At 41.6% G+C, this 13,779-nt stretch overlaps 1 protein-coding gene across 5 annotated transcripts in view; it reads left to right on the forward strand.

The window, feature by feature from the left end:
* Positions 1–13,779, forward strand: part of Cep112 (centrosomal protein 112) — a 467,011-nt gene that overhangs the window by 80,143 nt on the left and 373,089 nt on the right. For all 5 annotated transcript variants that reach the window (NM_001105849.1, XM_087570857.1, XM_087570858.1 and 2 more), the window contains exons 7-8: positions 8,779–8,826; positions 9,079–9,156. In NM_001105849.1, coding sequence (NP_001099319.1) covers positions 8,779–8,826; positions 9,079–9,156 — 126 coding nt within the window. The remainder of the gene's footprint in view (positions 1–8,778; positions 8,827–9,078; positions 9,157–13,779) is intronic.

A 13,779-nucleotide genomic window follows, 5' to 3' on the forward strand; every position in this document is an offset into this window, starting at 1 on the left:
TATTTGGGGCATAGATATTTAGGATTGAGAGTTCATCTTGGTGGATTTTTCCTTTGATGAATATGAAGTGTCCTTCCTTATCTTTTTTGATGACTTTTAGTTGAAAATTGATTTTATTTCATATTAGAATGGCTACTCCAGCTTGCTTCTTCTGACCATTTGCTTGGAAAGTTGTTTTCCAGCCTTTCATTCTGAGGTAGTGTCTGCCTTTGTCTCTGAGGTGTGTTTCCTGTAGGCAGCAGAATGCAGGGTCCTCGTTGCGTATCCAGTTTGTTAATCTATTTCTTTTTATTGGGGAGTTGAGGCCATTGATGTTGAGAGATATTAAGGAATAGTGATTATTGCTTCCTGTTATATTCATATTTGGATGTGAGGTTATGTTTGTGTGCTTTCATTCTCTTTGTTTTGTTGCCAAGACGATTAGTTTCTTGCTTCTTCTAGGGTATAGCTTGCCTCCTTATGTTGGGCTTTACCATTTATTATCCTTTGTAGTGCTGGATTTGTAGAAAGATATTGTGTAAATTTGGTTTTGTCATGGAATATCTTGGTTTCTCCATCTATGTTAATTGAGAGTTTTGCAGGATGCAGTAACCTGGGCTGGCGTTTGTGTTCTCTTAGGGTCTGTATGACATCAGTCCAGGATCTTCTGGCCTTCATAGTTTCTGGCGAGAAGTCTGGTGTGATTCTGATAGGTCTGCCTTTATATGTTACTTGACCTTTTTCCCTTACTGCTTTTAATATTCTTTCTTTATTTTGTGCATTTGGTGTTTTGACAATTATGTGACGGGAGGTGTTTCTTTTCTGGTCCAATCTATTTGGAGTTCTGTAGGCTTCTTGTATGCCTATGGGTATCTCTTTTTTTAGGTTAGGGAAGTTTTCTTCTATGATTTTGTTGAAGATATTTACTGGTCCTTTGAGCTGGGAATCTTCACTCTCTTCTATACCTATTATCCTTAGGTTTGATCTTCTCATTGAGTCCTGGATTTCCTGTATGTTTTGGACCAGTAGCTTTTTCCACTTTACATTATCTTTGACAGTTGAGTCAATGATTTCTATGGAATCTTCTGCTCCTGAGATTCTGTCTTCCATCTCTTGTATTCTGTTGGTGAAGCTTGTATCTACAGCTCCTTGTCTCTTCTTTTGGTTTTCTATATCCAGGGTTGTTTCCATGTGTTCTTTCTTGATTGCTTCTATTTCCATTTTTAATTCCTTCAACTGTTTGATTGTGTTTTCCTGGAATTCTTTCAGGGATTTTTGCGATTCTTTCAGGGATTTTTGCGATTCCTCTCTGTAGGCTTCTACTTGTTTATTAATGTTTTCCTGTGTTTCCCTAAGGGAGTTCTTCACATCTTTCTTGAAGTCCTCCAGCATCATCATCAAATATGATTTTGAAACTAGATCTTGCTTTTCTGGTGTGTTTGGATATTCCATGTTTGTTTTCGTGGGAGAATTGGTCTCCGATGATGCCATGTAGTCTTGGTTTCTGTTGCTTGGGTTCCTGCGCTTGCCTCTCGCCATCAGATTATCTGTAGTGTTACTTTGTTCTGCTATTTCTGACAGTGGCTAGACTGTCCTATAAGCCTGTGTGTCAGGAGTGCTGTAGACCTGTTTTCCTCTTTTTCAGTCAGTTATGGGGACAGAGTGTTCTGCTTTCGGGCGTGTAGTTTTTCCTCTCTACAGGTCTTCAGCTGTTCCTGTGGGCCTGTGTCTTGAGTTCACCAGGCAGCTTTCTTGCAGCAGAAAAGTTGGCCTTACCTGTGGTCCCGAGGCTCAAGTTCGCTCGTGGGGTGCTGCCCATGGGGTCTCTGCAGCGGCAGCAACCAGGAAGATATGCGCCGCCCCTTCCAGGAGCTTCAGTGCACCAGGGTTCCTGATGGCCTTTGGTGTTTTCCTCTGGCGTCCGAGATGTGTGTGCAGAGAGCAGTCTCTACTGGTTTCCCAGGCTTGTCTGCCTCTCTGAAGGTTTAGCTCTCCCTCCCACGGGATTTGGGTGCAGAGAACTGTTTATCCGGCCTGTTTCCTTCAGGTTCCGGCGGTGTCTCAGGCAGGTGTCCTGCCGCTCTTGGGCCCTCCCCCACGGGAGCCCAGAGGCCTTATACAGTTTCCTCTTGGGCCAGGGATGTGGGCAGGGGTGGGCAGTGTTGGTGGTCTCTTCTGCTCTGCAGCCTCAGGAGTGCCCACCTGACCAGGCGGTGAGGTCTCTTTCCCACGGGGTCTGGGAGCAGAGAGTTGCTGCGGGCCGGGATCCGCTGGTGTTGGACTTCCGGTAAACACAGGACGTGCCCAGTCCTAGAGGAATTCTGCCTCTGTGTGTCCCGATTTCATCAGGCAGCTTTCTTGCAGCAGACAAGTTGGTCTTACCTGTGGTCCCGAGGCTCAAGTTTGCTCGCGGGGTGCTGCCCACGGGCTCTCTGCGGCGGCAGCAACCAGTTTTCCTGGAATTCTTTCAGGGATTTTTGTGACTCCTCTCTATGGGCTTCTACTTGTTTATTTATGATTTCCTGGAATTCTTTCAGGGATTTTTGCGATTCCTTTCTATAGGCTTCTACTTGTTCTCTAAGGGAGTTCTTCACGCCTTTCTTGAAGTCCTCCAGCATCATGATCAAATATGATTTTGAAACTAGATCTTGCTTTTCTGGTGTGTTTGGATATTCCATGTTTGTTTTCGTGGGAGAATTGGGCTCCGATGATGCCATGTAGTCTTGGTTTCTGTTGCTTGGGTTCGTTCGCTTGCCTCTCGCCATCAGATTATCTGTAGTGTTACTTTGTTCTGCTATTTCTGACAGTGGCTAGACTGTCCTATAAGCCTGTGTGTCAGGAGTGCTGTAGACCTGTTTTCCTCTCTTTCAGTCAGTTATGGGGACAGAGTGTTCTGCTTTCGGGCGTGTAGTTTTTCCTCTCTACAGGTCTTCAGCTGTGGGCCTGTGTCTTGAATTCACCAGGCAGCTTTCTTGCAGCAGAAAAGTTGGTCTTACCTGTGGTCCTGAGGCTCAACTTCGCTCGCGGGATGCTGCCCTTTGGCTCTCTGTGGTGGCAGCAACCAGGAAGATTTGCGCCGCCCCTTCCTGGAGCTTCAGTGCACCAGGGTTCCAGTTGGCCTTTGGTGTTTTCCTCTGGCGTCCGAGATGTGTGTGCAGAGAGCAGTCTCTACTGGTTTCCCAGGCTTGTCTGCCTCTCTGAAGGTTTAGCTCTCCCTCCCACGGGATTTGGGTGCAGAGAACTGTTTATCCGGCCTGTTTCCTTCAGGTTCCAGCGGTGTCTCAGGCAGGGTCCAGCCGCTCCTGGGCCCTCCCCCACGGGAGCCCAGAGGTCTTATACAGTTTCCTCTTGGGCCAGGGATGTGGGCAGGGGTGGGCAGTGTTGGTGGTCTCTTCTGCTCTGCAGCCTCAGGAGTGGCCACCTGACCAGGCGGTTGGGTCTCTCTCTCACGGGGTCTGGGAGCAGAGAGCTGCTGCAGGCCGGGATCCGCGGGTGTGGGACTTCCGGTAAACACAGGACGTGCCCGGTCCTAGAGGAATTCTGCCTCCGTGTGTCCCGAGCTCACCAGGCAGCTTTCTTGCAGCAGACAAGTTGGTCTTACCTGTGGTCCCGAGGCTCAAGTTCGCTCGCGGGGTGCTGCCCACGGGCTCTCTTCGGCGGCAGCAACCAGGAAGATCGCTTCATTCCTTTTTAGTGGGAAAACAACATACTCATGGGAGGAAATATAGGGACAAAGTGGACCAGGGACTGAAGAAAGGGTCATCCAGAGACTGCCTTAACCGGTGGCTATTGCTTGATAATAGGAAGTGCCTGCTGAGAGGAGCCAGATGTGGGTGTCCCCTGAGAGGCTCTGCCAGAGCCCTACTAATACAGATGAAGATGCTTGCAGCTAACCACTGGACTGAACAAGGGGACCCCAATGGAGGAGTTAGAGAAAAGAGTGAAGAAGCTGAAGGGGTTTGCAACCCCATAGGAAGAACAACAATACCAACCAACCAGACCCCACAGAGCTCCCAGGGACTAAACCACCAACCAATGAGTACCTATGGAAGGATCTATGACTCCAGCCACACATGTAGCAGAGGATGGCATTGTCCAGCATCAATAGGAGCAAAAGCCCTTGGTCCTGTGAAGGCTTGTTTCTCCAATGTAGGGGAATGCCAGGTGGGAGTGGGTGGGTGGGAATGGGAGCATCCTCATAGAAGGGGGAGGGTAGAAAATAAGGGAGAGGGGTAAAGCTGATAACATTTGAAATGTAAATACAAAAAAAATCCAAGAAAAATAAAATTGAACAAAAAAAGAACAGGAAAAGAAAACTAGTTTTGAGGTTAGAAAAATTATAATAGTTGATGCTTTGTTTTAAAAAGGAGATGACAATTTCTGAAAGTGTGAAGTATGGTCATACAACTTTTGGTTATGGAGTATTTATAAAGTTGATCTGATTGGAAGTAAATATATTGTCAGTAAATGACTATTTTAACAAAACGAGAAATTGCCACCAAAAGAATAGTTTCCTTTTATGTTTTTACCTGAGAATAAAAGTAAAAATACAATAAATATCAACATAAAATAGCCTTGTAAAAGTGGTAACTAAAGCCAAAGGTAAACATTAAAGAGGAATGGTGAACACGGATGAAAGTTCTACAGTGTGTCCTAAGTGGTACTGAGAATCAAAGATCCACCAGTGAGCCCTTATCTAACCCTAAGGAAAAAAGTCAAAGCAACAGCAACAGCAAGCCTAAACAGGCTAAAACAACGGGAAACTCTCAGCACATAGGAACCAACAGATGGAGCATGTTTTCCTCGTTGTGCTGAGGTCTAAGTTGTCTCACAGGCAGCAGACAACAACAGTTCCTGCTTGTGTTCTGTTCATTTGATTTTTTTCCCTTCTCCTTGTCACTGGATGGTGTGTTTGTATATGTATGTTATTTGAGCCTGTTAAGTGATTGTTGAAATATTTTCGGTAAACTAATAATTGAATCTTCACATGCAGTATTATTTCTGTAGAGAAATATTGTTCTTAAAAATTACTCTATTTGTGTGTGCGCTCGTGTGCATATCTGTGCATGTGCATGTTTATGAAGGTCAGAGGACAACTTATGGGAGTTGGTTCTCCTGCCATGTGGGTCCCAGGGCCTGAACTCAGGGTGCCAAATTTCGCTGCAGGTTACTTTACCACTGACCCATCTTTGCCCCAAACATTGAGTCCTAAAATATTAATAAGAGCGAACCTTGAAGCACAGCTGACTTGATGTCGAAAGCCGAATCCACAGCTGCTCCCTTCATTCCTGTAGAGAGTTTTCCTATATTGTAATTAAAAAATATTTTAGTGGCATTATTAGTAAATATTGTTTGATGATGTATTTCCTTCTAAAGTTCATATATCTGGTAAAGTGCTTTTTAACCTTTCTGGAAACAAACTCAAACTATTCGTCTATCGGAAGGCATCAACTTAGGACAATTTAGCCAAAACCTGAATAATTTGAAGATCTAAGCCAACAAAAACAATTTGTAATTCAGTGTGCCTGCTAAACAAAATAAAACATTAAAAGCCAGTTTTCAGTAGAGAACATTGAGATATCTGTATCACTGCCTAGTTAAATTATCATATATTTTATTATTGCTATTCTGTTTGCTTTTGAACAAATGTGCAGACGCCTGATGCTCACATACTGTTGGAATCCAGTTATTTGGGGCTTGCCTTTCATAGCCTTTCATCTACATCAGTGTTTTCACATGAGTATGCTGTTGCTTCCATGCTAGACATTCTTTTTGTGGCATTCATTCTTGATGTATTTTGAGAGAACAAGAGGTTTTCTGAAAGAGCATGAAAGAAGTCGGCCTTAAGACTGTTTACAGATTGCTCCATCCAAGTCCATGCTGCCTGCGGATTACAAAGTGGGAATCGTCAACTTCAAAGCACATCTGGCTGTTGTTACAAAATCAGAAAATAGATTGCTTATTTTCCCTAAATAGACTCAAGAACATGCTTTTCTTTGAATATTTCCCAAACTCAGTGTATTACAAATGAAGAACAACAGAATATTGTTACCAGTTTTCACAGTTGTTTGTTGCTTTTATGAATTAGAATAGACATTTTTCTTTATTCTCTAGTTTGCAAAAATAATTCATAATAACAGAAGGATTTATCTTCTTTATTTAATACTTTTAAAGATGAAGGGGTAGAATAAAACTTACTTCTGTAGAGTTGAAATGCTGCATTGTAATTAAGTAAACGAATATTTTGTGTCCTCTTGGAAATGTAGAGTTGGGAAAAAATAAGTCACAGCTGGTTTCCTTGGCTTTTGGTTTTAAATCTAAACTTAATTAGAGCTTGAGCATCTTTGAGAATTATTTTTTTCTTGTTTCCCCTTACTTAATTCTGCTTCATGAGTTAGAGTTGAGTGTATGTGTTGGTTTGTGTATGCCTTTGAAGGACTCACTTTGAGTGCCAACTCTGTTTTCACACGTGGACTTTCAGAGAATGGGTAGTGAGTGAGCCCTCTGCTTCCTACAAGTTCACTGGGCAAGTGCAGTCCGCACCTTCTCTGAGCAGTGCTTCAGTCACTGCCCTGGTGACAGGAAGTTCCTGCTGAGACTCCCCTGGCAGGCTTCTACACAGAAGACCCAAGCCCTGGGGTCTCTACTTTTTTGCTAATTCTGTTGAGGTTTAGGATCTTCCTTGGCTACTTTCATGTAGATCTTGGAGTTAGCATTCTCTTTTTCCTCATTGTGATGTAGGCACTTTTCTTTGCTTCCATTGTTGGTCTGTGTGGAGGATGGGAAACAAATTTCAATTCAGACTGGTTGTCAGTACTTTACAGCATCTAGTCTCTAGGTGAAGAAAATCACTGCCCATTTTCCTGTTCTAGGTACTAAAATGCATGTATTTCTCAGAGCCTGTCTCTTGTTATACTAGACTCTTTGTAATTTTAAATTTATTACCTCTATTTCTTTAATTGATTATTTTCATCTTTCCTTCTTATATCAAATTGAAGTTAGATACCTTTACAATTATATAAAATTCAGCCTTTTGAAAACAAGCTAAGATTTTTGAAGATTTAATTTAATAAGTTATATGTGAAAAAGCTTGTCACTCAATTGTAATTGAATATTTCAGGGTAAAAACACTTTCTTTGGTCAGTCATGATGTTCTTGTTCAATTTGTGATTATTGGTGTAGTAAATTGTGAGTATATGATGTGAAGAAATTAGACTTTTTTGACAATGATTTTTAATTCTTATTTTATTTGTAAATGAAACGGTTGGTATAGAAATCTTAAAGAATTTACCATTAAGCATTTCAAGCAATACTTCATTGAAAGGCATAAATATGTGCTAGGAGAGAGAGATCCAAAGCTGAGGAGACAATATCCTTGAACTCCACCTGCCCAGAGGTGTGTGTAGGAGCACACTGCTCAACAATTTGGGTGTTATGCCAGGACTGTTTATGTGAACCCAGGATATGTTAGAGCTGGGGAGAGGTGGGACCAAATGCATTGCCTTCTCTCTCTCTCCTTGCTTTGAGAAGATCACAGGGCACTGGAGTGGGTTTAGGAATAGACTTGGGAACAAAAGTTTTTGTTTTAGGACCCACTTTTTTTTTTTTTTGAGAAAATGGATTTGGGGCCATGAACAAGAGATGAGCATCAACAGTGGCACTGCCTGATGGGAGTTAATTTTCCTGGGGAGCCTCACTCTGAGCCAGTGAGTCTCGAAGAAGGTGGGAGAGTGAGTGCAGCTCACAGCAGCTAGTGCTGTACAAGTAGTTCGGTGCCACTGGAGTGTAGCCAAGGCTGGGCATAGGGAAGCTTAAAGATAGACTAGGGAGCCTCACACAGGGATTCTGTGTCCTCATCGATGCTGTTTGTTTCAGTGAAAGTGCCTTGTCCCTAGCATATCTAGGGTGTAGTGACTAAAGTGAGATTTAAACAGTGAATCTAAAAGGTAGAAGTTTTAAGGTTGTCCCCCACTAGACAAAGGTTCAGAGTAGAAGAAAAAAAACTGGTTAGGCCCTGGAATTGTATGTTCCAGGAAGCTTCTCCTAGGACCATAGAATGGGTAATTACATCGGCTGGTTCAGCAACTCTCTCCCAGGAACTAGCTGACCATAAAGTTAGATTAAAATCTTAGAGAACAATCTTGAGAAGCAGGAAGCTTCTCCCAGGAACTAGCAGACCATAAAGTTAAACAATCTTGAGAAACAGGAAGCTCCTCCTTGTGATTTTTCACTGGTATTCTCGACATTTTCCAATGACGCCCTCCCTACCCCCTTGGGTTATGGTTTCTTCCTTTAAATTCCCCTTCTCTTAGCTACTGGTGGTCGAACTCCACTGCCCCTGTGTGGGATACGAGTCTCGACCCCAGTGCACTGGTTCCTATCAATAAACCTCGTGTAAATTACAGCAAGGATGGTTTTACGTGAATTCTTGGGGGGTCACGTCATCCCGAGACTTGAGTGAGGGTCTCCCCGCTCTGGGGGTCTTTCAAATCCATGAGTGCTCAGAAGGCTTCGACTAAAACAGTCAGGCAGAGGGGCACAAGTTTGGCACTGTATATCATTGAAGCTTTGGGCAATGTGAGGTGTGTGGTGAGGAGGATTAGATGAGACTGAGTGTTTTGGGAGAGGGCGGCATGGTGTACTTAGGCAGGCACTGACTTCTTATGGAGGTTCTGAAATGTATATGTGGCACTTCAGAAAATAGACAAAACATTAAGATATACAGAAGAAATTTTCACATAGAAACATGTATTTTATTCAAATATTTCCATAATGAATGTCTTTATTGTAATTTTTCAGATTGAAAATCCCCGGTACCTGAGACAGAAGCCTCTTCCAGTTTCTCTGGTAGGTGATGATTCCACTAGATATTTTCTAGGGACAGCTAACTATAAATAAAATATGAAGTTTAAAATTTATAAAATAATGTTTTGTTTATAAATTCCCCATTAGGAAGCATAAGTCATTCTAATCTTGCTGCTTAGAAAGTGAGTCAATCCCCTTCTTCTCTGAAGCCAACATTCCTTTGAAATGAGTTTCTCTTTAAAGAATCCATAAACTAACCTGAGAAGTTTAAAATAGCTCTTGTTGTTTCTACAGATGACTCCAAAGGTCAGCCTGAGGAACTCTAGCAATCTACATGATGATCATTTTCTCTCTCGAATGCACGAGAAAGAGGTAGGACTGTGCTATTTCTCACATGCCTAGAGTTAACACGGTTGGTCTGTGTAATAGTTCTCAGACTCTGTGCAGATGTGATACACAGGATAAAGAGGGTAGTTATCTGGGCTCAAAACGAGGTCGTGGTGCAGACTGGGCTGGGTTTATAATTAAAGATTTCATTGTGCATCTCCCATCTTGCACACCCCAGCTCCACTCCACCACTAGGCAGAGGTGTGTTGCCGCATCCTCTCCTGACTTTCAGATTCTGATGGTCAAGAAATAGAGGCAATGGCGGTTTTTAGTAAATCCATGCACTGTCTCTAGCTGCTTACTTGTAAGTTATCTTTATTCTTAAATCCTTACTAGTTGCATCCGTCTGCCTAATTGATCTTTACTGTAGCTGATACATGGCACATGATAGTCTTTTTGTGATGAGTATTTGAGATTTGTCCTCAATGATACTGAGATGTATGGCATTCAGTTATTAGCTCTATTCCCATTCTGAGAATCCATGTAAAAATCAAGGCCAAAACTCCTACTTAAGTGAGCCTTCATGTCTTTTTATCTCAGTCATCCTGGGTCTTATGGCCACCAGTCTAGATTGTTTCTAGAATTCAGAGTTTTGTAGCTTTTAACACATTCTTCTGACAGCCATGTCACTGAATAGCGTGTTGGGGTGTATCACCCGCAGATTTATGTAGTTGGTTCTTTCTTGTAAGCTGAGAAACAAAAGTTTCTGATGTGGACCAAGACATTTGGAAACCTGCTGTCCCTGAAAACAAGAGACAGAGCAAACTGAAGATCACCTTTCACCTCAGCTGTCAGTTTTGAGAGAAAATAGGGTAGAAACTGCTGTTTTTTTAAACAACAAATTTATTTTACTTTATGTGTGCGGGTGCTTCTTCTGCATGTATGTCTGTGCATCATGTGTGTGCTTGGTGCCGGCAGATGTTCTAGTGGCACTAGATCTCCTAAGACTTGGATTTGGAGATGATTGTGAGCTGTCACGCTCTGTGGGAATCAAGCTGAGGGCCCCTGGAAGAACAGCAGTGTTGTTAACTGCTGACCATTCTCTCCAGCTCTGAAACTGCTGTCTGAAAGGTAAAATGAGAGCACATTCAACTTTACCTGTGCAAGGAACGCTGCATGCCTCTTACACCGAATGCTAGCTAGGCCTTCCCTCCTACGGGTTCACAAGTTAAACCTAATATTTAAATAGAGTAAAAAAAACGATTTATATAATAAATAAAAGAACTGGCTTTATAATAAAATATACCATCACAAAACTTAATAGATAATTGTACAAAGAAATTCCACAGTAAAAATTCGCCAGGCAGGAGCTGGCTCAGTGTCAGTGTCCTAGATGCTGGTGAGTGTTCTGATGGATTGTGTCTGAATAGATTCTAACTTCTGCTGAGTTGTTCACACAGAACACCCAAACAAACCAGGTATTGATGTTGGAAGAAATGAGGAAGAGACAGGAAGTCACTAAAGGAAATAAATGCCAAGACATGTAGAGAACTAAAAATAAAACAGTAGTTTCTAGTTATTTTATTGTTTCATATAATTTGTTTTATGTATGAACAAATTTTTAAATCAAAATATCAAAAATTAGAATAAATTATGCATGTAATACCTATCATTTTTAATATGTGATAGGTTCTAAAACAATTATTAAGTTTGGGAGAATTTTATGTATCTCTAATTCCTGGAAATAACATGCAAGTGAATTGTTCTGTTATAAATTGGTATAACAGATAACAACTTGCCCCATGAAATATTTCAAATTTGTATTTTTGAGAGAAAGCTGCACTTGATATACTATTAAAAGAGAGCTGGTTCCCAGTATGGTGACTCATCTGAGCAGTAGGGAGTCAAGTCCTCCGGAAGGAGGGTGGTCACAAGTTGCCTCCTAATGAGAATGATGGTTGTTTTATTAATCAGTACTAGAAATCGATTGGTGATGAGCCTTGGGATTTAGAAATAAAGTGTGACCGAACAAGTGTGTCATTCTGGTTTTGCTTATAGCGTTTTGAAAATTTCTGGCCTATAGAGAGGGCTGATAGTGCCATGCTTGAGGTTTTGTTAATGCTGTAGAATTTAAATTCCAAATAGGGCACATTCTAAATTTCATTCAAAATCTGTAGTTTGTAGTTATTCTATATATCAGACTAACTTTTGATTGCTTTTTGTATATTTGGTTTCTTTTGATCTGCTTTAAGCAGTTCATCAACATGCCGGGACGTTTCTTGGTATTTGATTTTACATACACACAGTCCCCCCTTGCAGGTGTGTGGCGGTATCTCATTATGTTATCCATGCTGCTCCTAAGCTCTGGGCTCAAGCAGCATTCCTGCCATCAGCTCTCCAGAGACTTGTTGGCTGCACCTCTGCCCCTGGCCTTGCTGGTTTAAACTTGTGAGAGATGTTTGCTTTCAGTATCAAATACTAAATTTTGTTTATTTCAAATAGGTAATAATAAAAAAGCAGCATTTTATCTAAGCGCACAGCTCCTGTATGAATTATGTGAATAACTGATTGAATAAAACATTTGAAAATTATTTTTCAAGGAGACATTGCTTAGCATAAAGTTTGTAAACATGAAGTGGAATAGAATGAACAAATGACACTTGTAGTTAATTCTTTATTCAGTCAGTTATACTATAAATAAAGCGTCTTTACAACCAAGGAGACTTTCATGTTAAATGAGTCAGCATATTGATTAGCTTTATTAATTTTGTAGGAATGTACGATCTCAGAGCAGTTGTTTGAAGTAAACACTTAAGAGCAAATAGGGCCCAATTTTAAATACAATTTCAGGAAAAAAAGTAAAGCTTGTGAGAAGGCTCTTTGAAAAGTGGAGTTACCCGACTTCTGCTTCTTTGTCTTAGCTGTGACTTCCACAGCATGGGTTGGCGTACACTATAGTACTCTGAAGTCAGCCCTCATCTTCCTATTTCTCATTACTCCTTCTAAATATGGGTTCTTAGTTGGGTGTTCAAGGAAATTGTCTTCCAGGCATACGTATAGAGCTTAGTCAGGAAGGGCGTTTTCCCTATTTATTTTAACTGGGTTTTCACTGTAAAATTTATGTTGGGATCAAGTGGCTTAGATGGATACTTCAGTCTCAAAATAAAGCTCTTTAAAGCTACAAGATTGGGAGATGAGAATGAGCCGAGCACTAGTTGGTTTGGAGTAATGGAAAAGGAACTTTAAAATGTACCATTTTAAGAAGGGCTTCTTTGTTCACATGCCCCACTGGCTCACTTAAAATTTCTTAAAATTTGGCTTCTTTGTTTATTTTCATAAGATGTAAAAACTTAATTTTAATATATAATATTTAATTATAATTATAATTATTATAATATATATTATATAATATATAATATTTTAATGTTTATTGATGCATGCATACACACATTTGCTCAACATAAAGGAGATATATGACTATAATCATTCTCAAAGTATGTTAATTTATCATTAAAAATATGGTTACAAAATATTTTTTCAATAAAGATGAGAAGTTCCTCAAACGTAACGCTTTCTTTCTGGGAAAGAAAGTGTGTAAAGCAACCGAAAGGCACTGTAGAGTAGGAAACATTGTAACATAATGGAGGAGACCTTTGCTTCTGTCAGCAGAGTTCATTGTTGATTTTATGGAGGAATTGATATTTGAGCCAAGATTTGAATCCTGTGTGTGATATTTTAATAGTCAGCTGAAGACAAGAGGATGAACAAGGCCTGTGCTTAGTAGAGCTCTTTTATCCATGGTGGGTGGGGACGAAGAGAACGGTGGTCAGAGATACACAATGCTGACAACAAAACAAGGCCCTCTGGAGGCTTCAGGAGAGAACAAGACTTTTACAAGTGTACTGGTGTCCTGCGCTATTGTCTCACCAGCAAGAACATGCGTGGATACACGAATCCTTCTGCAGCAAAACGTTTATTGTATCTTAAAGAGAGGGGCCGCGCGGCGCCAGCATGGCGCGGCTTATATACACCCTAGCGCAGTGCATCCACACCTGATTGGTCGCTTACCCATGATCTCATAGGCATGCCCCGGAGTGGGCAAAGACCTGGCACGAAGACACTCTTGCACATGTGCACACAGTTAACTTCCTGAAAGGAAGTCGGCTGGCGCGGCGGAGGCCAGCGCTATCTTGTAATGGCAAAAGCTATCCCGGCTTTCCATGTGGGGCGCAGTGGAAGGCAGCGCCATCTTGTGGTGGCGAATGTTATTGCGGCTCTCCACATCTCCCCCTTATTGTTTTACTAGATGAGGCTGGTCTAGGTCCCTGCTGTTACGTCCATCTGCTGTGGCTCCTGTCTTAGGTCGTTCCTCTATGTCACAGCCTTATCCGTCGTAGGGTAACCCTATCGCCACTGGGCCCTGTGTCTTAGATTGGTCTGTGCATGAGGAAAGTTGCCCGTCTCTGGATACCGCAGTGCTGTGTGACAGTAACTGTTAAATGACCTAGGGTGAACTCTAAAAAGAGGCCAGCCAGAAAATGAGTTAGTGGGGAAATCATGATCACCCTATCGCGTACAATGAGGAAACCTCAGTGATGTAGAAGAGCTGATCAAAGAATCATTGAGTCTCTCTCATCCCAGTGCAATGGATCCACAGATTCATGGGGT

This window comes from Rattus norvegicus, chromosome 10 (genome assembly GCF_021556685.1).
Source record: "Rattus norvegicus strain SHRSP/BbbUtx chromosome 10, alternate assembly SHRSP_T2T, whole genome shotgun sequence".
In the NCBI taxonomy this organism is placed as follows: domain Eukaryota; kingdom Metazoa; phylum Chordata; class Mammalia; order Rodentia; family Muridae; genus Rattus; species Rattus norvegicus.